The sequence below is a fragment of the Acomys minous genome (genome assembly GCF_964271855.1).
Source record: "Acomys minous genome assembly, chromosome: 6".
NCBI classification, from domain to species: domain Eukaryota; kingdom Metazoa; phylum Chordata; class Mammalia; order Rodentia; family Muridae; genus Acomys; species Acomys minous.
Window position 1 is genome coordinate 27,402,823 of NC_140487.1, and position 26,917 is coordinate 27,429,739.

The following is a 26,917-nucleotide window of genomic DNA, read 5'->3' on the forward strand; positions in this document are numbered from 1 at the left end:
AGCCATTCCTCTGAGATGATCCCAGCCACAGTCTCTGACTCTTTTCCTTCTCCTTTGCTGAAACCTGTCTCTGCCGAAGTCCAGATTTGACAGGGCAGGGGGAAAACTGGAAAGGTGTAAGCAGAGTCGGCCACATTAATTACTCTGCAGAATTTTCTCTGCATAGTGAAAAACTTAATTACTTAAAGCTTGCAGCTCTTTAACTCAGAAAGTGGCAGCACAGAGCTGCCAGGCAGCTAAGGCCTCTGAGCTTGTTAACTATTTGTGAGCTGGTGAGAAAGAAGAAAGAAAAAAAAAAACCATGCACACACACATTCATATATATATGAATATATATATGTACTTCTTATAGGCTGTGGTCAAGTTAGTCCAGCAATGGTTGTCTACCAATGGAAGGTCCAAGTATCCATGCGTTTTTCTTTCTACAAGGTTGGATGTTTATGATGGAATCCCAAAGAAGCAGGTTCTAATGCCAGTGAAGGAACGGACTTGCTAGCAAGGGTGAGAGCAAGCAGGCAAAGAAAGTGAGAGCTTCCTTCTTCCATGTCTTCTATACATAGGCTGCTAGCAGGTGTGTGTGTGTGTGTGTGTGTGTGTGTGTGTGTGTGTGTGTGTGTGTGTTCCAGATAAAAGGTGTATCATCCCACCTAAAAGATTTAGATTAGAAGTGGGTCTTACCACTTCAAATGTTTTACTTAAGGAAAAAATAAAGTCATTCACAGGTATGCCCGGTCATTTGGGTTTCAGTTAGTTCCAGATACAATCAAGTTGACAACCAAGAACAGCCATCACACTGTAATTTTACTTTGTTGTAGTTGGGTATGTGTATGTGTGTGCATGTGTTTCCTCTGTTGATTTGCTGGTCTGGAATTGTGTGTATGTGTTTTCTTAGGTATGGTTAACCTCTTTACGTTGGAGTGTCCATCTAAGTGCTTCATGTATGGCTAGATTTGTAGATATATAGTCATGGAATATTTTATTTTTTCCATCTATTGTGATTGAAATTTTTGCTGGGTACAGTATTGTGAGCTGGCATCTGTGGTCTCTCAGAGTCTGAAAGTCATCTCTCCAGGACTTTCTGTCTTTTAGAGTCTCCACTGAGAAGCTGTGTGGACCTCCTGTTCACTTCCATAGGGTCACCTATGTGTCCCTCTGGCCAACCTTTCATCTTTGCTTTCTTTCTCCCATAGTCACTTTCTCCCAGAAGTTCTACCCTCTACTTCCTGTCCAGCTATTGACCATCAGCTCTTTATTACAGCCAATAGACAAGGAGGAAGGAGGAATATTTACATAATATAAATAAATTCTACAGACTAGTGATGGGCCACAGAAGTAACAATACCAAGATCTGGCTATTGCTTAGCTTTCTGCCAATTTAGCAATCAGCAACTGAAGATACAGAGATGCACCTTCACACACTGTACCCAACAGGTGTGCCAGGATTTATGATATAACCATTTCCTCTTTCATGTCCCCAGTGCCTGAGATTCTCTTGTGGTGAGGCTTGCCTTAGTGGTTCCTGTTCAAATTCCTAAGTTTCTCATTTCCAGATTTCCCTCAGTTTGAGTTCTTTTTATTGATTCTATTTCTACTTTCAGGTCTTGTTTTTTATTAATTTCCTTTCACTGTTCGTGTTTTCACATATTTCTTTAACAGATTTATTTATTCATTTCCTCTTTAAGAGCAGCTCTCAAATTCACAAAGGCTATTTTAAGGCCTTTTTCTTGTGCTTCGGTTATGTTGCAGTACTTGGGGGCTGCTGTGGTAGGGTTGCTGGGCTCTAGTGGTGACATATTGTCCTGGCTGCTACTGTGGTTTTACACTGGAGTCTCAGCATCTGAGTTTGGGATGATTGTAATTCTAGGTACTGATCGCTGGCCTTGCCTTTGTAGAGTGGGTGTTTTGTTGTCCTCCCTGGATCTTAAAAGAGTGTGGTGTCTGTGTGTTCTCTAGTAGGGAATTCTGAGAGGCATATCCTGAGAGGTATATACCTGGGATGGGGGTTGGTTTCCAGGTAAAATGTGTTATATTGGGAGTTGACTATTAAGAATTGGGGTGCGCTATCAGAGCCGGAGAGAGGGAGGAAAGCAGGTGTTCCGGCATGATCTACTTGGGGTCCAAGAGTAAGGAGAGGCCGAAGCGGGTAGTCTGTTATAGATTTGGAGAAGAGACTCAGGGAGCAGACTTGGAGAAGAGAAGGGAGAGCGAAGATCTAGCAGCCTGCCTGCTCTACTAGCTGGAGTGGCCTGCAGCTCCCCAGGGAATGCCTGCTAGAGTCAGGGTCTGAGATAAGGCAGTGGGTGTGAGGAGCGAAGACGGGCGGGACCATCCATCATGTGATCCACTGGGGATGGAGGAAGAAGGTGAAGGGAAGCCTTAGCAGGTGGTCTCTTGAAGAGCAGGGATGAGACTGAAGGAGTGGATTTGGAGGAGTAGAGGAAGAGTGAAGATCTGCAGTTAGTTTCCCTGCCTGTGCTTTTTTTCTTTTGTATTTCTAATCAATTTATCCTATGTATGCCTCTGAATTAGAAACATCCCTTCATTTACATTCAGGGTTATTACTGATATGTAGGACTTCTTTTTTACCCTTTTTACTTGTTTTGAATATGCCCTGTTCCTTTTCCCAGATTTCCCTTTTTATCGTCAAATATTTATTTATTTATTTATTTGGTTTTTTGAGACAGAGTTTTTCTGTGTAGCCTTGCCTATCCTGGACTAACTTTGTAGACCAGGCTGGCTTCGAACTGGCAGCTATCCACCTGTCTCTGCTTCCAAAGTGCTGGAATTAAAGGCGTGTACCACCATGCCTGGCTTAGTCTAGTGTTTATTGTATTAAAAATGTTTACATATTTAATTTTTAATTTAATTTTTATTTGATGCATATGTTTGTTTTGCCTCCATGTGTGCCTGTGCACCACATTCTTTTCTGGTGCCTTTGGAGTCCAAGAAATGTTGTCAGACTTCTGGGTCTGGAGTTACAGATTATCACCTACTATGTGGGTGCTGGGAACTGATCTTGGGTCCTCTAAAAAGGTGGCCCATGCCCTGAACCTCTCTCCAGCCCCCAAGACGTACGTTTCTCTCCCTCCCTCCCTCCCTTCCTCTCTCTCTCTCTCTCTCTGTCTCTCTCTCTCTCTCTCTCTCTCTCTCTCTCTCTCTCTCTCTCTCTCTCTCTCGTGCATCTACTCTTCTGGTGGGATTTATACTCCACATGCTTTCATGATGGTAATTATTGTTCAATTCTGGTTGCAGGACTCCACTAAGTATTCTTTGTAAGATGGCTCCTGCAGTCACGAATTCTCTAGTTTTCATTGTGATAGGACTTTATTTCTCCTTTATACCACGTCTACCCTTCCCGAGTATAGTGCTATACAGTACATGCTAGGCAAGTGCTACCACTGAATTACACAAAGCTGCAGCTATGACATTCCTGGCTGACAGTTTTCTTTCAGGATTTACAGTGCGATATCCCATTATCTCCTGGCTAAAAGAGATTCTGCTGAGAAATGTTAATATAACAGAAGTATCCTCACGTGACTTTAACAAATGTTGTAATTTGTTGTTATTTCTTTTACACTTGTGGCAATTTTAATACAGTATGCCTTGCTTGAACATCTTTTCTGGCCATATATATTTGGTTTCCTATAATCTTCCTTCCTATACATGAATGTTCATACATCTCCTAATTAGAACTCTTTTGTTATGACTTAATTCAATAGGTCCTTCTCTGCCATTCACTTCTGTTTTCACCTTTAGTTATTCTGGAAATGTAGGTGTTTGCTTCACAATGCCCAATGTTTTAAATCTTATCAAGTCTTTGTTTATTCATTGTGTTTTTCCTTCCTTCCTCTTCCTCCTCTAAACTTCACTCCTCTTGCTAGGCTTCTTTAAAAACCCATCTCCAAGTTCAGATATTGTTCCTTCTTCTTGATCTAGTCTGTGGCCATTTTCAACAGTACATTTTTATTTAACTCACTGAATGCTTTGAGGTTTCAGGCTTTTTTTTTTAACCTCTCTGCTGAATTTCTCATTCATATCACACATTGCCTTCCTAATTTCATGTTACTGTCTATACTTTATTGAGCATTATAAATATTTCTTTAAATTATCTTTGTATATGTTTGTATACATACATGAACAAGATGTGTACAGCGATTAAAACATTGCATTGTGTGGGGGGGCTTATTAACACTCAGGAACTAAATGAAACCTAGAAGACTCAGAAAGTAAGCAAACTTAGAAATCTCAGGACGCTCCTTGAATTTGAGAGATGTCCAAGGCCCCTCCTCAGGTTTATGTAAGCAGTAATTATTTTTGTAGGAAAATGAATCTCTGACTAGATTCACTTAAATCACTAAGATTCATAGCAAGTCACACAGAGTGTTCCAGGGACACAGCTTTGCTGAGCCATCATATGCTTCCGTGGGCTTTTCACTGCTTTTGCTGTGTTTGAGACATACACACATGTATATATACACATATATGTATATGTAAATAGCTTCTTATCCAAAGTCTTGTAAAAACAAACAAAAACCCCACAAACTCACTTATTTAACACGTTAACTTGGGTACATTTTTTGTTATCAGTGCCCTGTCTGCAGTGAACAAACATGTTTTCACACATCTCCAGGAAAAGTCACTCAACAGAACACCAGATATTAACTTCTGGTGTTGCTCAATGCTCTTTCCTCCTTTTTTCCCCTTTTAGATGGGATTTTATTGGTCTGGAGCTCACCAGGTACACTAGGGCCACTACCCAGCAAGGCCCAGGGTTCTGCTTTTCCACGTCTCCAGCTCTGGGGAGCGCATGCTGCTACCCTTGGCTTTTTACATAGCACTGAACTTCTGCTGCTGCATGACAAGTGCGTCACTATCTCCCCAGTCTCCATCCCTTTACCAGGTATTTTGTCCCTCTAAGTCCCCTTGAATATTGTCCTACCCTTGCTTTCCTTTGGAACCACACTGCCTTGCTTCCGCTGTTTCTTTCACAGCCGCTTCGAGATTTGTACACCTGGTAGATGAAGTATCTCCTTCATCGGCTGCCATTAGCAGCTGACTCCTGAAAATGTATATTGGGGTGTTGATTTGCTGTAGTGCTGGCTTTAATTCCAGGTGGGTACCATAGTCTTAGCTCATATGGCTTCTTTAGCTGTGTTCGATCTGAGGGCAGAGTGTTTACCTTGGTGGAGTCCTGGGAAGTGTGGAACAGGTTCTGGCTATAAGGGCCCATTGTGTGGCTAGCCTTACAGTGTTAGTGATGGACTCTCTGAACAATGGGACATTTCCTCTAGCACAGTTGTGCCACCTCTGCTACTAGCAAGGGCCTCTGCTATTGGCCGCCTCCGGCGTGGTGAAGCTACTGCAGCACTTCTCCTCTGACGAGTCAGTCAGTGGCATGGATGCAGGAAGAGTTTAATGGAATGTGGCGGTGACAAGAAACACTGCACCCCGCCCCCAGCAGTGCTTGTCCGTCCTGACAGTACAGTTTGTTGAAATGCATGGTGGAGATGCAGCAAGAACTGTGCATGTAGCAGGAGGCACTGTGGGGTTCGTCTCTGACGTGGCAGCGTACATCCAGGAGCAGGGCTATGGCTGATATGGGCCCTGTTCCACTCAGCCCTGTCGGGCCAGTGTGTTGGCAGAGTGGTGGTGGGAGCTAGGGCTTTCTTCCACCTTTGACTCCTTCAGTTGTAGCAGGCATCAAGAAATAAGAGAGGTGGGAGCTGTAAAGCTGGTTATGGCTCCTCAGACACCCCTACAGTCAGAGAAGTAGTGGAAACCATGTTCTTCTTACCCTATCAGTTAGATACTTAAGGTACAGCAGCAGCAGCAGCAGCAGCAGCAGCAGCAGCAGCAGCAGCAGCAGCAGCAGCAGCATGAACTGTTGTTTTTAACAAAATCTCAATCTTTTTAATTTTACCAATAAAGATTCAGGAGCCAGAGGCTGGGGTGAAAACTTGCTAGCTCAGAGAGGCAGAGAAAGCACCCAGCAGACCATCCTCCTCAGCCAGCATCCCAGAAGGAAAAGGGTAGCCTCCTTTCCCACACCATCGCAAAACGCCCTCAAACTTAATGTCCCTCCCTTCTATGCCCTGTGCATCCTCTCAGTCTCTATGGTTCTCTCCTATGGTCACTCACTGTCAGCTGGTTGCTTGCTTAGCATCATGGCCTATGGTTGGCTTTATTTAATCCTGTCTACAACATTCAAACAGAAAACTCTTAATTAAAGGTGTGTGCTAGGGATGAGCCATACCACAACTAGAAAAGAACACAGTAAAGAAGACAGTCTCAGGGTTCACAGTTTGACCAGATATCCTGCAAGAAAGAACTGTGGTTCTGTGCTCCATTCGTGGTACTGGCCTTCTAACAGCGGGGCTTGGCTAGAGCTGAGGAAGACTGCTTTGGAGCAAGCTGTGATGGTACATGCCTTTAACCTCAGTACTCAGGAGGCAGAGGTAGGTGGACCCCCATGAGTTCAAGGCCAGCCTAGTCTACATATGTGAATTCCTGGATAGCTAGGACTACACAGAGAGACCCCCATTTCAAAAACAAACAAACAAACAAACAAAATGCGCCCCCATATCAAAACAAAATATAAAATAACAGCTGTGGGAACACCCTCCTTTCTAAAGCTCTGCATTTCTGTCAGGGCAACAGCTGGAGCTACTGAGTTGTTTAATTCTCCCTGAGCAGGCACCTGCAGGCGGGGCACAGATGGCAGCACAGTGAGGGAAGTGGGACACCTTTCTCCAGTCCTAACCCCGGCCAGTTCTGTCAACTGCTGATCATATCCTTGGTCTCAGATGACAAGTGCCCTATCTCCGACTTCTCACATTCTGCCGTGCCAGGTTGGGAGTCACAGGTAGCTAACGCAAGCCAGTACTATCTGTAATCTCAGAGAGGACCTCTAAACCAGTCCAAAATACTTCGTTTCCAAAGATGGCTTCCATCTGTAGCACCCTGGGCACACACTACAAGATGTGAGATCCCCTTCCAAAGGGAGGATTTCCCCTTTTCTTTCTTGATGATTGGAAAGGTCTCACATTCACTTCAAAGGATGCACTACACACATCTGACTTTTCCAAGTGTTTCAGGGTTGCCATCCACACAGAACTGAACCTGGGTCCTCTGGAGAGCCGCCAGTACTCTTAATCTCTGAGCCATCTCTTCAACACAGACACTAAGTTGTAAGTGGTTTATTACATAATATTTAGCTGACATGAGAAAATGCAAAGAAAACAAACAGGAATATCACCCCCCAACATAAGCTGAGAAGCTACAGGATTCTGGACATTTATTCTTTGAGAATATAAGCCACAAACTGGAACAGTGATGTGAAACCACTGTGAAGTCCTGAGAGCCACATTTGACATTTAACCCTTTGAAAGTCACCAGCTCTAACAATTAGGTTTAAATGGAAGTGCCTTAATTTTAGTCACAAAATGAGTTAAATGTATCTTAATGAGTTTTGCTAAGATTGTTTTCTGTGTTAGTGTAAAAATTTCCAATACAACTTGATTCTTTTGTCTGTTCAAAGGAGCTATTTTAGATCACTACGGAATAGTAGTGTTTTTCCCACAAAGCCTAATAAATAGGCTTGTGTTCTGTGCTGGGTGTGGAAGGCACTGATGTCAGGGAAATTAGCATCTAACCATGTGCTTTTTACCCTCTGGCGATAAGAAAATATTAAAGTGCTTAGAAAGTAGACTCTATCATTATGTCCACAGAGGACTTGCAACCTATACATGTGCCAACAAAGATATTTTAACATTAGGGTAGGATTTGCATTGTTAAAATATACAAATTTGCATTGTTGAGGCTTATGTTAAACACTGCATAGTTCTGGATTCACTCAGTCTGATTTTGCATTGTCGCTGCAACACAGGAGGCTTTAAGATGTCTCTGTCTTCTAAGGCAGATTGAACCTAGAGAGCATGTACTAATCCTACATTTAACAAGTTTCCATTAAGTCAACATTCGTCCTGCGTAGTACCACGATCCTACTCTCCGTACCAAGTTTCTGAAATCTCTCTAAAGATGAGCAGTGTTCATCAGCTGCATCATATCGTGGAAAGCATGAAAAGTCATCCGAACTAGCTTTTCTGCATCAGTCTCCGGACATGATCTCCAGGCTGAACACGCCACCACAAACCTGCGAAATACACAACACACAAATGGTCAACGCCATAGGTTTTAGGTTGAAATGTGGATGTTCCATCTGGCTGCTCACACATAAAATGTGGATTCTTGATGATGTTAGGTATATATAACTTGACACAAGAAGACAAAGCCCCAGTTACATACGCTTACACAATGCATTGGAATCCTTGCCTTAATGGATTAGACAAACCCTAGGACAATTAGGCCACAAGCAGCCTCAGGTGACTGGGTGTCAACAGAACCTATTGTTTCTCAGGGAATATGTAAAGATGTTTATCTACACTCAATTATTATTTTGATCCTTGAACTCTTTTGTGAAAAAATTTCAAGATCCATGTGTAACTTGTTGTGTAAGTTTTAATTAGTATATCAGTGTGCACAAACTGAATCCTACTGTGCTATACAATCCAGGCTTTCAGTGGCCAACAGTGACAAGTGTCATTTATATGACTAACTGTGCACACATCATACAACAACAAAGCAGCTAATGCAGTTATCCAGAAGGAAATGCATGGAAACAAAATCCTGGCAACTGAAATGCCAATGTCTACATATACTATTACCCAGTTTCTGCACCTCACATGAAGTGCCCTAAGCCTGACTCCAGTCTGCAGAGGAGACACACGCATATGAAGAGACACATACTGTTATGAATCCTAACTTGCCAAAAATATCTTGTATTTTTTTAAATGTGCAGGTTTCACAGATGATGACATGGCAATTGAAACATCCTGAAATGTCCACACAAATGTCCCCATAGAGTGATTTTACAAGAATCTCAAGAGCAGAGTAGAGAAATATCAATGCATGTTAAATACCCAGGTGACAGAGGGTCTACTTCTGTAGTAAAGGACAGGAAACATGAGTCAAGTCACCGTGTGGAACACTACTGAATGCATGTGTCACAGTTCTTACTCTACCCTGGGAATCAAGGGGAGTGGGCTCACCTGTCATCTCTGATATGGTAGAAAAACCCGTACCCATGGTGGACCATGGGAACCACAACTCCCTGCACTCGTAAGTAACCAACCAGACTTGTTGAGAGAACAAAATTGCCGCCTCCTCCACTGTGTGGAACAAAGAAAAGATGTTATTAGACTGCAGATGCTGCATTTCTTTAACAACCAAACAAAAATCAAACAAACAAAAAAAACCCATGTGGTGCCCATGACGGACCACACCACCAGAGAGAACCACGTGGTACCCATGATGGACCACTCCTCCAGAGAGAACCATGTGGTGCCCATGATGGACCACACTCCCCCAGAGAGAACCATGTGGTGCCTATGATGGACCACTAGCCCAGAGAGACCCCCACGGTGCCCATGATGGACCACTCCCCCAGGTTACCTTCTGGAAAAGAGTGGGTCCTCAAACAGCTCTGGGACAGGGAGACCTTCCTCTTTTGCTATGAGCAAGAGACCTAAAAGGTGACGGTCAAATCCTGCAATGAAATCCCAAACCTGAAGTCAGAAAAAGAGCTTCCAATGAAAGATTTTTTTTTAACAAGAACAATTCAAGCTTAAGTACCTTTTCCATTTGAACAATCTTTCATCATTTTATTATGCTTCGCAAAAGCTTGTAACATCTTTTGCTGCCGTTCGAGGAGCTGTGTCAAGAATGAAAACAGTAATTTTGAAAACAAATATGTAAATCAAGTCAATAACTGTTTAAAACCTAAATAAACATCAAAAAAGGCAACTAGACTCATTGTGTTAGAATTGGGATAACGGGGAATAAGAGAGAAGATTCCTGGGTAGAACTCAGGGTTATACATCTGCCTTTCCTTAATCCCATTGCCTTTCCTGCCCCAAAAGCATTGGGGTTTTGTTTTGTTTTGTTTTCTTCCTTCCTAGAATTGGAAAGAACAGTGCTGTAACTGCTCTGAGATACTTATAATATTAGTAAGCCAATTGGAATCTCAAAATTAAAACATAACTGCAAAAATAACCCCTGTGTAAATTATGTCTCTACAAATTAAACAGACAAAAATTCAAAATAACAGGGAAGAAACACACTGTTGTCTAAATACTTAAAAACATTCAAAAGAAAACACATTCACCACCTCTGGTCCTAGTAACTTCAAAGAACTAGACATCCAGCTACATGATGGAAAGCCTCCTGCTAAAGGTGTGGAAAGCTCTGCACTGTACTGATGTTGGTCTAGAGGGAGAGCAACAATGCTGAAAAACTCGGTGCTGAAGACTTCTGCCTTAGAAAATGACACAAATGGGCTTTTCAGATCTGCTGCCTATTCTGCCTGGGTACATACTTCAGTGGCAAATTAATACTTGGCAAACTTAAGGGGGAAAATGCGTTAAAATGAACCAGGGAACAGAAGCAAACTAACTCAAGGCCAATCCTGTGCATTTTTTCTTTCCAATACTCACACTGGTAGCGGGGTCCTCCATGGATTGGCACCACCTGATGGCCTCTACAGTACAGGATCGCACAGTCTCTGTTCGGCCATGGTAAAAATATCTTGTCATAGCTGTTTCATAGCAGGAACCAGGGCTAAAACAATTTTAAGAGTACCATAAGAAAATGGTCTAATGTTTCAAATACAGTTACATAGTAAAGCAATTTTCTGATCACAGACTAAGCCTACAAATCAGTCCAGAATTGAGACTTTCAACAAAGGCTGTTTTCAAAACCAAAAGAAAGAAAACAGTCTGATAATATAGGCTATTTTCTTTTCCTTCCTTCCTTCCTTCCTTCCTTCCTTCCTTCCTTCCTTCCTTCCTTCCTCTCTTTTAGTTTTGTTTTTGAGACAGGTTTTCTCTGTGTAGCCGTGGCTGTCCTGGAACTTGCTTTGTAAACCAGGCTGGCCTCAAACTCACAGCGATCCACCTGCCACTGCCCACCCCCCACCCCCCCCCCCACCCTCCCACCCCCGCCCCACCCCCTGAGCTGGGATTACAGGTGCGCCACCACCACAGCTACCATACGCTGTTTTCAAAGGCTCAGCTGTGTTCAGGTTGTATGCATCACAGGCTATGCTAGGCGTTCTCCCAGACGGCCCCAGTGGCCTGTGCTTCCTGCTAGTCATGCTTTGGCACATGCTGAGTGTGGACTGGAGTTAGTGACCTCCAGGGAATACAGCACAAGTAAAGGGCTCTTAGGGTACGAAGAGAGTTCTCTTTTTTACTTCCTTGCTCTGAAAAAGCCAACTACCATGGTGGGAATGGCCCTATGGAGTGGGCTACACAGAGAGTGAAGAGACAGAGCCTCACACTAGAGAACACAGGGGATTCAGGAAACCACCAAAAGTACACAGAAATGACCCACTTTCTTCATTAAGTGAAATGCAATAGAAGGAAGACAAGGAATAAAATTTTTATGCTTAAATATATAAAGACAGACCAACCAAGTGTGACATGTGGACGCTCACACAGGCATGCTGTCTGACATCTACAATGCTGGTTGTAATGAGTCAGTGTGCAGCAAGCCAATCTTACAGAAGTAAGAAAAGTGGGGTTTTTTTTTTAAGGTTGCTCACAGCTTTGCCAACTTGTCAAGAAAGCCAGGGCTTACAGACCAACATATGGAGAGAAGATAAAAATAGTTTGAGTTAGAGAAGTTGTTTATTGCTATTTTCTTCTCTTAAGGAATTTGATATTTCTTAAGATTCATGAACAGAAAGACTGCAGAATTGAGCAGGAAGTTACTAGTAAGGCAAAGACACTGAACAAGGCATTCCATGGTGTCTGTGGTAGCCAGGGTGACACAGACAGGATGGGAGCGGCCAAGGTCACAAAGAGGCCCATCCATGTCACTCAGTCCATACAGAAAAGCATTTGAAAACAGTGTGTACTCGAAAGGCCTGCTCCTCAGCATCATAAGGGTATATATGAAAATCCAGCTAACACAAGGAGGAGAGGATATCTACTTTTCCACCTCCATCTGCACCACACATCATGAGAAAGAAAGGAAAGCACCCAAGCTGGAAATAAAGAAAACCACCACTCGTCAAAGAGCAGCTGACTTCATATCTAGAAAACCCCAAAAAAAGTTTGCTTGAAAAAATGGTGAGAGCAGCCAGGTGGTGATGGTGGTGGTGGCAGCAGCGGCGCATGCCTTTAATCCCAGCACTCGGGAGGCAGAAGCAACCAGATCTCTGTGAGTTCGAGGCAAGTCTGGTCTACAGAGTGAGCTCCAGGACAGCCAACGCTACACAGAGAAACTCTGTCTTGAACTTTCCCCCAAAATTTGGTGAGAGCTAATACCATGACATCTGAGGGTATAAAATCAACAGAAAAAAAATCAACTATATTTCTTCTTCACATTTGTGATGAACAGAAATTTAGAAAACCAGTCCACTTAAGAAAAGTAAAATTATCAAGATTAAAAGTAAAGAACTGAATAGGACTGGACACTCAAAAGTAAATACTGGTGAAAAAAAAAGTGAAGACTTAAATCTACATTCTAGGTGGCAGTACAACTAAAAGTAGCTTAAAAACTACATGCAAATCTCAATATTGTTTTTTTGTAAAAGTGGAAAAATTCATTCTAAAATTTACACACAATTTTAAGAAATCCAAAATAGAAAGAATAATCCTGTAAAGAAGGGCAATATTTAACAAATCACCTTTTCAGCTTACAAATTTATAACAAAGCCTTTAATTAAAAAAAAAAAAAAGGTAGGCATGCAGGCCAACTGAGTTTTAAAAGTGGTACAAAGCCCATGCAACCAGGGAAAGCACAGTGTCTCCCACAGTGCCACCGAGCATGGATCTCCACTGGAAAAGGCATGGCCCCATGCTAATTAATTTCATGTACTAACATCCTTGGAAGAGCACATGCCCAGAAGGCGAGGGTGTTTTCAGATGACATTAGTGGCTGTGTGCAGGAGAAAGTTTGCCCTTGCTATGGGTTGGGGGCATCACCTCATGTATTGAGAGCACAGGTGGAATCAGGCTCCACTCAGAGGATAGAAAATATCACCATAGGAGCTGGAGCATCTGTCTTTTCCTGCCCTTGGACACTGGAGCTCCTGTCTTTGGGCCTTTAGAATTTGTCTGGACTTGGACATGTCGTTTGCCTCCTTTTGCAAGAATGTGTCCTGACATGGAATCACAGCAACAACTTGCTGTTTCAGGATGGGACCTCACTGCCTCTGTAACCATGTTAAGGCCATTTCCAGGCTAGGGTCATCCCTTAACTGCCCAGGCCTACACAAAATAGACTGACTCCGTGAAGAATCCTAACATATAGACTCTTTCCTTACATGGTGTGAAGAAAGACCTACAGTGAGAACTAACAGCTTTAAAAGCTTAGAAGAAAATAGGAAAATCGTCACTGCTTTGGATTTGTTTGATTTTGCTGATAAGCACCAAAAGAAAAAGAAACTATACTGGATCAAAATGTAACTGTGTGGGTCAAAGGATGTGCTGAAGAGGGAAAATGACATTCTACAGAACAGTAGGGACTGTTTACAAGGCAGCAATGTGCACAATGCTTTCACATGGTAAAGCGTTCTTAGAAAGTGGATCCTTCAGAATACCAAACGGTTGTGACAAGGAATCAATGGGATAAACGCACACAACTATCACGGACGGGGTTCTACTAAACTGATGAGACCCCCAAAGAAAAGGAAAGGTGAGAGAACCCACGACGGAGTTAGGAAGCAATGGGCCTGTGAAACACACACCCTAGGAAATGAGGTATGAACAAGGAGAAGAAATGGTTTACCGTCCATGAAGTCTGTAATAGGCGAGCTGAAGTGCAAGCTGAATAAACGTATCAGGGTGAAGTGCTTCCTTCTTAGTGAGCTTTTTGCCAAAAGGTGTGAAAGCATATGATGCTATCTGTACATCAGACACCTAACAGAAAATTAAACAAGAGCAGTAAAAAACCACGGAAAGCTCAAACTGAAAGTTCAAAGCGAATGAAATTATTATTTGCATTAATAATCAGACATAAAGAATTAAAAGTATTGAGGTTATACTTTTAAAATGTTTTGTGATGCCTGCTTGGGTAGTAGCCACCTCTTCATCCATGGCAGCTGGCAGAGAACACATTACTAATGTACAAGGAATACTGAGCTTACCCCTTTGAGGTGCTGCGCTTTGGCTTGGTAGACATCATTTAGTATTTTCTCATCCACAGTGAAAACCAGCTCCTCTGGAAGTGGTATATCCCGGACTTTTTCTGAACCCTGAAAAGAGAAGACTTTAAATATATCTGCGGGGGAAAAACAACACTAGCAGAAAAAGATGCTGGGCCTGTTCTGACATACCTTCCATCTTCCTTCAGTTTCTAAGAGTCTCTCATCAACATAATGGGCAACGTTCACCATAACCATTGCATCATAAGGAGCATGCTGAAATGGGAACACAAGATTCCGTGGCGTTTGTATCAATTAAAATATGACCTGACATTTTTTTTCCTTTCTTCACTTTTAATGACTAAGGCATGCCCACCTTCCAGTAGTTGGCTTCCTAATGATACAATTCTGTCCTACCAAATAAGATCCGCTTCTTTTCCGGACAAGGGAAAAATGAACACAAGTGTTCAAAGCTGAAAGCACATAGGAGCACTCTTGGAATTTTGGATGTGTAACAGTAAACACAATCTAGAGAAGTTGCTGGGAGTTGGAGAAGGTGCACCCTGTGTCATGTGAGAATATTCTGGAATTATAAGAACAGTGTAGTAAACAGGTGAGAACGCTAGACTATGGCAATTAAGATGAGCACGAACACCTTTAGCTGAGAGACAACCACTAAGTGCTAGAAAGCAGTACCACTGGGTACAGACCCACATACATGCTTAGATATTGCAGAAATAGCTGGAAATGTTAAGCAACTGTGGGAGAGATGGGCTGTGTTCCTTTATCTCCACCTACCTCTGGGATAAGCAACTTCACCATTCTTTAGGCACCATATCCCTCTGTATGAAGCTGATGGAGACAATTCTGCCCATGAGACTCCAACTGGCCTAGGCCAGACTATTGAGAGCACACATAGTCCTAAGGACTGTGTCTCACACAAGCCAATAACAGACAATGAGAAGTACTTCAGGACCTTTTCTGGAGCTACTGGAACAGGTTGGTTATTTCCTGACATGTTTGTTATTGGAGTCACACAGCTAGGAGAGCTACAGTGACCCTAAAGCTGTAAGTGCGATAACCACATCAGGCAGTCCACCTGAAAAACAGCCCCATAGCAAAAACAAGGAACTATCTTTATAGTGAAAATATTTAGACACTCTATATCTGTGTTATCCACATCTAAGAATATAACTACACCAACATCTTTTTAAGCTAACACCAGAGGAAATTTCATCAGACAAAACTGAGTAAGTTATGATCAATAAAGCCACTGACTAGATCGGGGATGTAATGCAGTGTAGACCTCTTGCCGGGAATACACACAAAGCCTTTGTTCAATCTGATCCACACACCCCTGAAACAGACAAATGCCCACTGCAAGCCTGAGGCTTTGCATTTTTCTTTTGTTTCTTTTCCTTACAAATGGAGGACAGAGCTGGTCAAGTCCATGGGAAACGAAAAAGGAGGGACAAGGAAAGCACTCGTTTTTGTTTTGTTTTTAGAATGGTAAAATGGTAGCAATCTTTAGACCTTTTATTATTCATAGTCTAGTGATCCAAACATCCAATCATTTTAGGAAAACAGCTATGTAGTCCTTATGCTAAACAAATAACAAGTATATAACCCCAGATGGTATCTTTCAAGTTAGGATGTGAATTTTAGCAAGAAAATAGGTTTTCAATTTCTTCACTGGTCTTTTTTCCTTTCCTTTTCAGATTATAATTACATCATTTCCTCTTCTCTTTCCTCCTTCCAAATCTTCCCATATGCCTTTCCTTTCTTTCTTTGAAATTCAGGGCCTCTTTTTAATTAACGGCTGATATCTGCACATATATATGTATGTATGTATATACGTATACATCCACATACATACATATATATGTATTTCTAACTATAACCTACTTAGTCTATATAATGTCACTTGTATGTTTCAGGGATGACCATTTGTTACTGAAAAGACAGTTGGTGTGCTCTTCCCTGGGGAGAACTACTTGATAACCATAAGTTTTAAGAATTTACTTCACACAAAAATGACATTCAAAATACTTTCTGCAGACATGCTCCAAACTATTGGCCTACAACAGAAGAAGTTAACCTATGTTCTGTTTTCATGGACAATTCAGACCAAAACTTTTCATTATAACAACATAAAACTAAAGAGGTGTTTACTTACAGTACACCACAGTATGATACAAGTATTTGTAGTTTATTACTCTCGAGTTAATGTAATAAATTAAAGAGGAGGGTTAGCACCCTTTTAAACAACATACTCACATCACAACAACAGCCAAATATTCCATTAGCAAAGGAAACCAAATTATAGGATTTGTCACCCCAGCGTACTCCTGGATCTCCACCAAGAAGCATTTCGAAAATCTATAAGACATTTTATTTTTCCAAATTAAAAATGTTTTGACATTGGTTTATTAGTAGGCTTAAGATTACATATCATTTTACTTTTTATTTTTAAATAACCAAATTTAATAAAGTGGTAGTTTTGTTAAGATTCAACAGATAATAATTCTGGGTCTGGCTTCAGCTATTTCTCAAATCTCAAGACATGAAAATCTAACCAGAAAATAAAATGTTAATGCATTATTCATTAATGTTCCCAGAACATACATATAATTAAAAGCAGAATGAGTTAAAAGTAAAATATCTTAACAACTCATATGCTACTTAGACAATTTTTTTCAAACTATAGGTCTTGGCATACTAATGAGCCATGATACAATTCACAGCAGAATAATATTCCTTACACACAATAAAGCAAAGTAGAAATAGTAGAGTACATGACAGATAGTAAACATAGTCACTGTTTTATGAGAGTTCAATTAAATGTGTGTGCATGTGTGTGTGTGCATGTGTGTGTGTGCATGCCTGCATGTGCATGTGCATGTGCGTGTGTGTGCGCGCGCACGTGCGTGTGTGTGTGCATGCCTGCATGTGCGTGTGTGTGCGCGCGCGCGCGTGTGTGTGTGTGTGTGTGTGTGTGTGTGTGTATGTATTAACTATAGTGAGCTACACTCTGTGTGTTTCCAAGTATAGACTATGGTTAGAATAACACTCAACTATTCCTTACATGGCACTTCAAGTATTCCCTCCTCTCTAAAATATAGCTAAAAATTTGTTTTTGTTTTTTTTTAACTACAAGGTTTTTACCACTGGATTTTCCTCCCCTATAATCTAATACTGATGAATGTAATATGAAATAACAAATTCTTCCAAAAGACAAGACTTTAGTAATATGGCGACTATGTTTCTCAGGAGGTAAAAGCATTATCTAGGGTTGGAAAATAAAGAAATATAAATAAGCCACATTTGTACTTAAATGGACTTAAACAGTCAGTGTATGCAATAAAACTGAATGATATGACCGATTACTTGCAAGGGTGATAAAATTCTTAAGATAGACCCCCACCCCAATTGGTGCAGGTTCACTGGTGTGGGCTATAGGCAGAGTCTTATATCAGCTGTGGAGACAAGGTAAGTTGCCTCCGTGTACCATACAAATATTCTATGTGTGTAATTGATAGAAAAGGTTAGAAAACACTAACATGTATGCAGATAATAGTCACACTTCTATAAACAAGGTTCAAAATACATCTAAACAGACTTAAACATCAAGTATTTACAGAGCACTATTCACAATGTATGGGTTTCAATTTGATACATAATGCAGTTCCTAGATGAGAAAAATTCTAAGACTCTGATTAAAAAAAGAAAAAGGCTTCTCATGTTCAACAGATAATAAGAGTCCCCCAGAGCCCTGGGTAAGAAGATAACATAACAGGACAGTTACCTGGGAGTAATCTTCTGGAGTTACATATGGACTGGTGTCTTCCATAGAATACACAAATAAACTGGTTTGAATTTTTTCTAATAAAGTCAAGTTCTCCGGATCAAGACCAATCAGATATTCTCTTGCCTAAAGGGCAATGAGATTATTAAATATTACAACTTAAATATAAAAAATCTAGAAAATGTCAAGGGTTTGTTAGAAAAGGTTTATTAAGAGCAGCAAAAGACTGTAACTATCACAGATCAATGACAAGACAGTGTACAGAGGGAGAGCCTCGGCAATGCTCGGCCCTGAATGGACGTCTCTATCACCCTCCCCTCAAGGCTCGGGTCTGTGCAGAAGAGGAGGCAGAAACTCTGTAAGAGCCAGAGATACTGAACAATTTTAAGGAAACAGCAATTTCCAGATACATCAAAGCAGATGCACATACGAGCTCACAGAGACTGTGGCAGCATGCACAAGACCTGCACAGGCTCAAGCCAGACCAAAGTCCCAGCATGATGGCGGGGAAGGGGGCACAAAGGCCCACCTCAACCAAGCTATGCACCAAGGTTAACTTCTGGGAGAGGGAAATCCATTGTCTCCAATGGAGTGGGTCAACCACACTCCATGCAGGCCTCGTGCTCAGAAGTAGTTGGCAAACACAAATGTGACTCTGTTGTTGGTGGCTTTTTAATTTTTGTATAATGGACTTACTTTTATTTTATGTACACTGGTGTTTTGACTGCTCATGTCTATATGAAGGAGTCTGATTCTCTGGAACAGGAATTACAGACAGTTGTGAGCTGCCATGCGGGTGCTGGGAATTGAACCCAGGTCCTCTGGGAGAGCAGTCAGTGTTCTTAACCCCTGAGCCATCTCTCTAGCCCCTTGTTTTCATTTTTAAGAGAGAAAAAACCCATAAAGTTGGGCAGGTGGAAAGGGGGAAGAGAATCTGGGCGGAGTTGAGGGATGAGAAAGAATATGATATAAATATACTATTTAAAATTCTCAAAGAATAAAAACAAAAAATAAAATAAGCATACAAAAAGAACAGCATAAATTATTACCTTTGCCCATCGCGTTCGCTCCTCACTAGTTAACGCTGCTATACTGGGTCCAGCAGGTTCACTGCAGCATTTCTTGTGAATATGCGTCAGTTGTCTTATAGAAAATTAAAGAAAAACATACTCAAAAAGAGCATGGACAGGACCCATAGGAGCTACAGAAGCCTGTACACACACACACACACACACACACACACACACACCAAATATGTGTGTGTATGTGTGTATATATATATATATATATATATATATATATATATATATAGTGATTATGTATTCTGTTTATAACAAAAGTATATTGGACAATATAATATATTTAAAAGTAAACTTAAATGATATAATTTAAACATTGAAATGTATATTTCCAGGGTTCAGATAAATAAATACCTTCTCAATGGGAGAACCTGAAAAAGTACTTTGGTAATCTTACAGCTACTATGTACTTGTAATTAAAAGTTGTGTGCACATATATAAAACCAGAGAACTTACTGTATGCTCAATTATTATTTGTTTTATCCAGAAAGGAAGTATCACGTAGCCAATTTTGAATGGTTTAATAAAGTATCATTGTATTAGCGCTGACAATATTACTTTAAAGACTTAGCTATGTATGGTGGCACAGGGACTGTAATTCCAGGACAGTCTGGACAATACCTCATTTCTCAAAAAAAGACTAAATAAGGGGGGCGGGAAGAAGCTCATGTTGTTTAAAGATTCCACTGGGTGAGGAGAAAGTGTTTCATCTATCTTTAAACATATAGTAGGTGAATAATAGGGTTTGCATGTGAAGACACTTTCATTAGTCAACAATCAACAGAGCTTTAGTTTTTGCCCTTCTTTTTCATATCACGTGATAAGAAGCTACAACTTTAAAATATCCAGGGATTACACAAAAGATTACTGTTGCTAAATAAATGGTTAATAAACAGCGGCAGTTGCATTCTTTATTTGTGATTTCATCATTCAGAAATGATGGGCACAGTCTCTTCTGTTTATTTGTATTTTAACACTAATGCAGAAACAATTTACCCGCAACAAAAATTTCTCTCTGTCTCTCTCTCTCTCTGTCTCTCTCTCTCTCTCTTGCTTTTTTGAGATGGGGTCTCTCTACATAGTCCTGGCTGTCCTGGAACTCACTCTGTAGACCATGCTCGCTTCAAACTCAAAAGATCCACCTGCCTCTGCCTCCCAAGTGCTGAGATTAAAGGTGTGCGCTACCACCATCCAGCTCTGTTTTCAAACTGATAGTATTCTGTAAATACATGATTTCTTCATCAAACCACCTGCATCTATGAGAGAGCTTGCCTTGCCTCTCTCCCTGCTTACTTCAGAGGATTAAAAAAAAATTAAAGAATACAAAAATAAAGCTCATGTGGAAAGGTTTAATAAGCTGGATAACATTCAAATTAAAGGCTGTTTATCTAATTAAGGGTTGGCTTTGATAAGCAGAAGGGCAAGTCAGCCTCGTCCTATCCTGTGCAGAAAACACCAATCCAAGATGGCGCTCTCATGTACAGAGCACTACAGCATTCATACACCAGCCAGCCTGCTTATTTATAAAACCATGTTGGGCACCTGTCCTTGCCCACGGCAGTTCCTGAATCACAGCCCGTGACTTGCCAAGTCCTCTGAGTATAACTCAGACACCTAAGTCTTGTATAACGGTTTTCCCAGTAGCCTATTTCATCACTCTATTTTGAGTAATCACCTGTGTGGTGATGTATATTGTTGTTGTTTGGTTTGTTTGTTTGTTTTTTGTTTGTTTGTTTGTTTTTGGAGACAGGGTTTCTCTGTGTAGCCTTGGCTGTCCTGGACTCACTTTGTAGAATGGGGAATGAAAAAGAAAGATTGGGAAAGAGAAGCAAAAGCTAATTGTGCTTGAAAACTATCAAAATGAAACCCAATTCTTTATAAGCCAATAAAAATAAGATATAGTTGAAAATGTGATGATATTCATAACTGCAGTTAGGAGCTAAGCTGTTGAGACCCAGGTGACTGGGTCTCTTTATGCTTTGAAACTTTGTGTAATACCGTAAAAAGGCACATAATAATAGTAAACAGTGCAAGTAAATTTACTTCAATTGATCTGGAAGGATGGGACACACTAAACTAATAATAGTAATTAATTCTGGATAGAGTAGGGAGATGGGATTGATAGTATATATAATATTTTCATTTTTCCAAGTAAAATTGAAAAATTAACTTCTTTTAAGAAAAGCATGTATGAAACTCTTATTTTATAACTTAGTGTCATTTTAAAGAAAGTTCTCAACACCTATTTTTAAAAACCCAAGCAGAAGCTTGAGGCCTAAGGGACCTAACACAGTGGTCTGAGGGTCTCCTCAGACAGCTCAAGTACATCAGGAGCTGGCTAAGGCCAGCATGATCCTGAATGCCTTAAATCCTGACCCTCCTGCTGGAATGACCACGAAGGTTTAAACAGGAATGCAGGGGACACGAGAGGGCCGGTTAACTAAAACAAAACAGGTATGCAAATAATTTCAGGGCTGACCACATGATATTGGCTGTGTGTGTGAGTGCATGCACATGTGTGTGTACATATGCATGTGTGTGCACGTGTGAACAATTAAAGAAATAGAGGCCATAGATTTAAAAGAGAGCAAGGGAGTGTGGGTACGCATGGGAAGAGGTCAGAGAGAGAGAAAAGGGAAGGGGGAAGATAACACACTTGTGTCTTAATTTCAAAAGATATAGCTATTTTTTAAAAGCAGGTATGAAAAAGCCATGGAAGTCTACTACCTTGTATCCAAATTAAAAACACAAAAACAAATTTGAAGAGAGATACCCCACAAGCTACATAATGCTGGCTCTAGAAGCAACAGGTCACTAACTAAAAGTCCTAGTGAGAGGTGTGGATACTTCCATAGGAGCTGCTGTTGGGGAAGGTCCCAGAAACACTCCCAAGCAATACAGTCTCAGGGTCTTTACTTGTGTGTCCTCTGCTGACCTGTGATGAGACAGTCCTGGTCAAACTCCGTGAGTCACAACAAATCAAATAGTTATGAATGTGGGAAAGCGAGTTGTATAGGAAAAGAAGAGATGTTAGGGATGCAAAGAGAGAAGTGAAAGCAAGGGCAGAAGAATAAAAATACATTCTATATGTGTAAAAGAATTTCAAAGAACAAAATTAATTGATTAGAGATGCATAATTTCTTTAAAAGGTAGTTTAAAGACCTGAGAAGCTCTGGTGGGGTGAGCAAGCACCCTTCATGCAGTGCATCAAAGACAAACGCTCGGCCTCGGCACAGCACGGCGATGTGGGTAGGAGACTGCCCTTCACTCTCTGGAAGAGGACACAGAGAACACACGACTTAGTGCAGCTATGTTCAGCTAAGAGAATACCATTCCTCCAATATTTATCAGATCATATGTGATACATAAAGTGTATCACCTGGACAAAGTGCTCACGGAAGAGGGGAGGATGAGGAGACGGTCCCTGAGCAGGAAGCTACGATCAGAAAATAAAACCTGGTGTGCTCGTTCGCAGCAAGGTAAGCAGACACACAGCCGTGGACTGTGTATTCCAAAAGATGGACAGAAGAACTTTCAGCCCACCATAAAGAGTGACAGATGCTTGAGGAGACGGGCACACTTTACTTGACTTTACAATATAGAAATGTACTGACATCATATGGTAGTCCTTTAATATGTACAATATACAACTTTTATGTTTATATTTATCTGAAAACACAATTTAAGAAAAACCGCACAGCTATAGTTGTAGCTCAGTGGTAGATTGCTTGCCTGTCACGCCTGAGACCAAGTGTGATCGCTACAACCTCAAGGAAGATACCATACATTAACAGAATCTCTCTTACTAGGCTATAAATACAGAGCTCTTGAAATTTGCCCATGTGAATCTTCAGCTCCTTAAGTTTCAAGTATTTGTGTATGGTGAGAAACACCAGAGTGCTATGAGAGTTTTTAAGTTGTAGTTGAGAGAATGGGAAAGAAAGAAGGGGGTCTGAGGAATCCTGGAAGAACCACTTGAGAGAAAAAGTTTCTCTTTGAGATTTTTAAAATTTTTTTACATATACCTTTATATTATTACACATATATACAATAAACTGCCTACAGCAAGAAGAACCATGACACAATCAGGAATCATATAAATGTTATCCTTAGTGTTTTGGCTATTTGTATTTGGCAGCATTCCTATCTTGGTGCATCTAAAATTCTGAATGTAAATCAGTACCTATCATATCTCATCTCTATCAATTTAAAACATCTTAATCTAGACCTAAAAACATCTTAACCCTTAAACAACTAAGCTTAACTGTAAAACTAAACTATCTGGTCTTTAACCCCATCAGAGACTTCAGAAGGAATAAAATTAATTACCTGAGTATACAGGAAGTGCAGGTTAGAAGCTTCCCAAAGGAGAAGATGACAGAGACAGTTTGCTACCTGAGCATTCTCCCAAAACTCTCTATAATGTTGGAGCATCATCTTCATTCAGCCTCCTTGAGATTACTTGAAAGTTAATTTCTCATTGGATAATTTAATTGCCAACTACAGCTATAGGACCCTGAACCTTCCCAATTTCTCATCTAGTCACAAAGTAGAGGAGGGTTAAAATGCTGGGCCTGAGAATTTAGTACTTGAACGGGGGATGGTTTAACTGCAGCACTATCTAGCAATGATTCCCCAATGAAATGTTTCTGTAGAGAAAATCATTATATGCCTGAGCATCAAGGGCAGGAATTTTCCCAGTCTATGTCCTTGCTCCTTGTCTCTAGGACAGGAAAGTGCAAAGGGATGAAAGATGAGACACACAGTACCACTGGAACAAAGTTTATGGGTTGGAATTTATTCAATGCACATGATTTCTTGACATCTATTTATCTACTATGAGGAAAGACTATCTCTTGGTAATGCCATTACTGCTTTTATACCCTACTTCTTCAGTATTGGGGAGGTAAATATTTTAGCTCCTGAGGATTTTCCAAGCCATTTCTTCTCTCTGACTCCTTCAAACATCCCCAGATCCTTTCACATTTACCACAGATTCCCCGGCATCGTTTCCAAAACATAGGGCATGAAAGGAAAATAAGAGAATAAACCTGATGTCTATTTAATCAAAAAAATAGTTGGAAGAGTGTATAACAAGTGTGTGGTACCTCAAAATAAACTTACAGGGAAATGTGAAAAGAGATCTGAATGAAATGAGAAAATGAGCCACGGGAAATCTGCAGAGAGAGGACCAGACAGAGGGAATGGAAACTGTAAAGATACTAGGACGAAAGCCAACTGATTGCTAAATGCAAAAAAGGACAGTGACGCATCAATAGAGACTGGGTACAGAGGGATAGGTCAGGCTGAGCTGGACCATCTGGGACTCAGAAAGGGCTTTCAGGGTTAAGTATGATGGAAAGGAAGCTAATGGAAGGCTTTTCACAGGACAGGGGTTGTATGATTTGAGCAGTACTTTAAGAAGGGCTACAGGAATGGGATCAGTGGAGAGAATTAGCGTAACCACATCAGCTAGTAGGTAATAATAGTTCAAGCGAGAACAAGCAACATAGATATAAGGCTGGTTGCTTGGCTGTTTTTGAGGCAGGTTCTATTATGCACCCCCGGCTTGCCTTGGACTCCCAACCTGTCTCACATTACAGGCTTGCACCTTCATGCGTCATACTGGTTTTGACCATGATGTGACACTTGCAGGAAAAAAAAAGAGTTATTTTTTTTCTTTTAGTATAAAAGATAACACAGATTGGAGCATCCTACTAAAACAAAAAGCTGGTAAGGCAGTGGAGAAGGAAATGAACAAACAGAAAGTAGGCTCTAACACATACAAACTCAGGGTTGTCTTAAGGTTTGTTTTGTCCGTGGCCACGTGGGTTGAGCTCAGGGCTTCATATGTGCGAGACAAGTGCTCTACCACTGAGCTACACCCCAGCGTCTTAATCATCTACATTAAAAATGGAATGTGAAGTACAGAGCTGTGCTATACAAGAAAACAGACTGGGCAAATATTTGGGTGAATATTTTATGGCTGCTGAAAAAATTGCCATGAGTGACTTGAAACACCACAAACATATCATCTTAGGTGTGTGAAGGATAAATCTAAAGTATGCTTTTCCATGGCAGAAGGACAGTGGGCTCTGTTCCTTCTGAAGGCTCTAGAGAGGGTCTGTTTCCTTCCTCAGCTCCCCTTCTTCCAGCTTCAAAGCCAGCAAGGGAAGACCACAACCTGCCTGTGCTGCCACCTGTTTTTCTTCTAAGAACCCGTGTAATTCTTTGATCCATGTAATTAGTTCAGCATTACCTCATCTCCTCCAGGCCAACAACCTTAACTCCTCCTCACCAGAGATTGGGATGTGGCATCTTTATAGGACTATTATTCTCCCTACCATAGATAGGCTGATCATTCTGGTTATGTGAGTTTTTATGAAGTAATTGTCAGCAAATAGACGGCTTAATTATCTTAGGATACTCGACCTGAATCTTTTCTGTGCATGGGAAAGAAAGCTAAACAAAAAGAACAAGACATGCGACATACAGAGCAGGAAGGATAAAAAGAATGCCATCTTTCCCTCACCTTGTACAAAGTTACCACAGCAAAATAATTGACTTTACTTTCCCCATGTGGCATAAAACCATACTCAAGGCATTTTCACACAAGTTAGAAAAGTAACAAGGTACTATTCCCACCTGCTCCAGTCTTAGGAGGACAGAGGTAAAACAGTTTGGGCAGCTTAAGTAAACGTCGATTCTGCCTGCAGATTCTCTCCATTTACTCAGAGAGAGATATAGATTTGGCTAAGGGATTTACTTTCGCTCCAAGGAGGAGGCAAAGTGAGGAACTCTCAAGTCCTTGCTTCATGAGGTAAAACAGAGGAGTTCGTTAATATACTTTGTCATTTTTTTCCTGAGAAGGGGAAGGTACAAGTACTTATGGAAGCAAGGCATCAGAAACAAGCAGAACTAATCTTGCCTTAATGCAAATAAATGGAAATATAATTCCTTCAGGGGAAAAAAGGAGTTCACTTAGAACAAGGCAAGAAACAGTCCTGTCTTTAGTACAATAATAAATTGGCAATTGTAGCAAGATATTACAGGTCCACAGGAGAAGGAAGAGCACAGCTGTACAGAACAGCAGGTCCATAAGATGGTGTATTACAATGTGGATACAAAAGCAGCCCAAGTGGACCACTGATGGATGTAGGTGCTCCAAATCATAGAGGAAACCGCAACATCCCAGGTAATGGAGTTCTGACCCAGCAGGGTCTGGGCCATGTCTGTAGGAAAAGACTTTGCTGAGGAGTAGAAATAAAGGTTCTGGTGAAGGAAATGATGCCTTGGATTACACGTAGCTACAAGCTAAACTCATCACGAACAGCACTGAACTAGTAATGGGAGAAAGATAGTTTCATAGGAAGTCTCTGTTGAAGTTATGAAAAGCTAACTGTTTAAAATAGTATCTTAGAAATCACAGCAAAACTACCCAAATGTCAATGCCTTTCAAAAAAAGAAAACAAATAAACAAAACAAAAACTCCCAACTATGTCCAATGTTTTGACTTACCAGTCTTAAAACAATTCACAATCGAATCTCTAGTAATTCCCGGAATCTTGCAAGTAGAAAACAACATTCGGAATTGGTGCATGTCTAGAGGAGCATTTCCAGATTTATGTACAGGAAATTTTTCCCTAGTAAAAAAAGCATTTTAATTAAAAAGTCATGGATAAAACTTGCTATCAAGCCATGAAAACTATTATTCTCCCCCCCCCCAAGTAATTGAGCTGGAGCGACAGCATCAGGCAAGCCCACGGCTCAGCCTGTGCCAGGCCCTTAGTGCGCTTATGTTCACAGCCCAGCACATGCAAGGACCCT

General features: G+C 40.9%; 1 protein-coding gene and 1 long non-coding RNA gene across 3 annotated transcripts in view; both read right to left on the reverse strand.

Moving 5' to 3' along the window:
* Positions 1-7,181: 7,181 nt before the first annotated feature.
* Positions 7,182-26,917, reverse strand: part of CROT (carnitine O-octanoyltransferase) — a 28,865-nt gene continuing 9,129 nt past the window's right edge. For both annotated transcript variants that reach the window (XM_084784389.1, XM_084784388.1), the window contains exons 5-17: positions 26,609-26,733; positions 22,253-22,361; positions 19,061-19,154; positions 18,012-18,137; positions 16,484-16,585; positions 14,399-14,482; positions 14,210-14,317; positions 13,852-13,982; positions 10,551-10,674; positions 9,691-9,769; positions 9,511-9,604; positions 9,108-9,227; positions 7,182-8,152 (exon numbers count right to left, since the gene is read on the reverse strand). In XM_084784389.1, coding sequence (XP_084640515.1) covers positions 8,032-8,152; positions 9,108-9,227; positions 9,511-9,604; positions 9,691-9,769; positions 10,551-10,674; positions 13,852-13,982; positions 14,210-14,317; positions 14,399-14,482; positions 16,484-16,585; positions 18,012-18,137; positions 19,061-19,154; positions 22,253-22,361; positions 26,609-26,733 — 1,417 coding nt within the window. In that variant the 3' untranslated portion in view covers positions 7,182-8,031. The remainder of the gene's footprint in view (positions 8,153-9,107; positions 9,228-9,510; positions 9,605-9,690; positions 9,770-10,550; positions 10,675-13,851; positions 13,983-14,209; positions 14,318-14,398; positions 14,483-16,483; positions 16,586-18,011; positions 18,138-19,060; positions 19,155-22,252; positions 22,362-26,608; positions 26,734-26,917) is intronic.
* LOC311598874 lies at positions 15,902-16,462 on the reverse strand. The gene is made up of 2 exons (XR_014779686.1): positions 16,079-16,462; positions 15,902-16,032 (listed from the first exon to the last, which is right to left on the reverse strand). It is a non-coding gene; the product is annotated as an uncharacterized lncRNA (long non-coding RNA).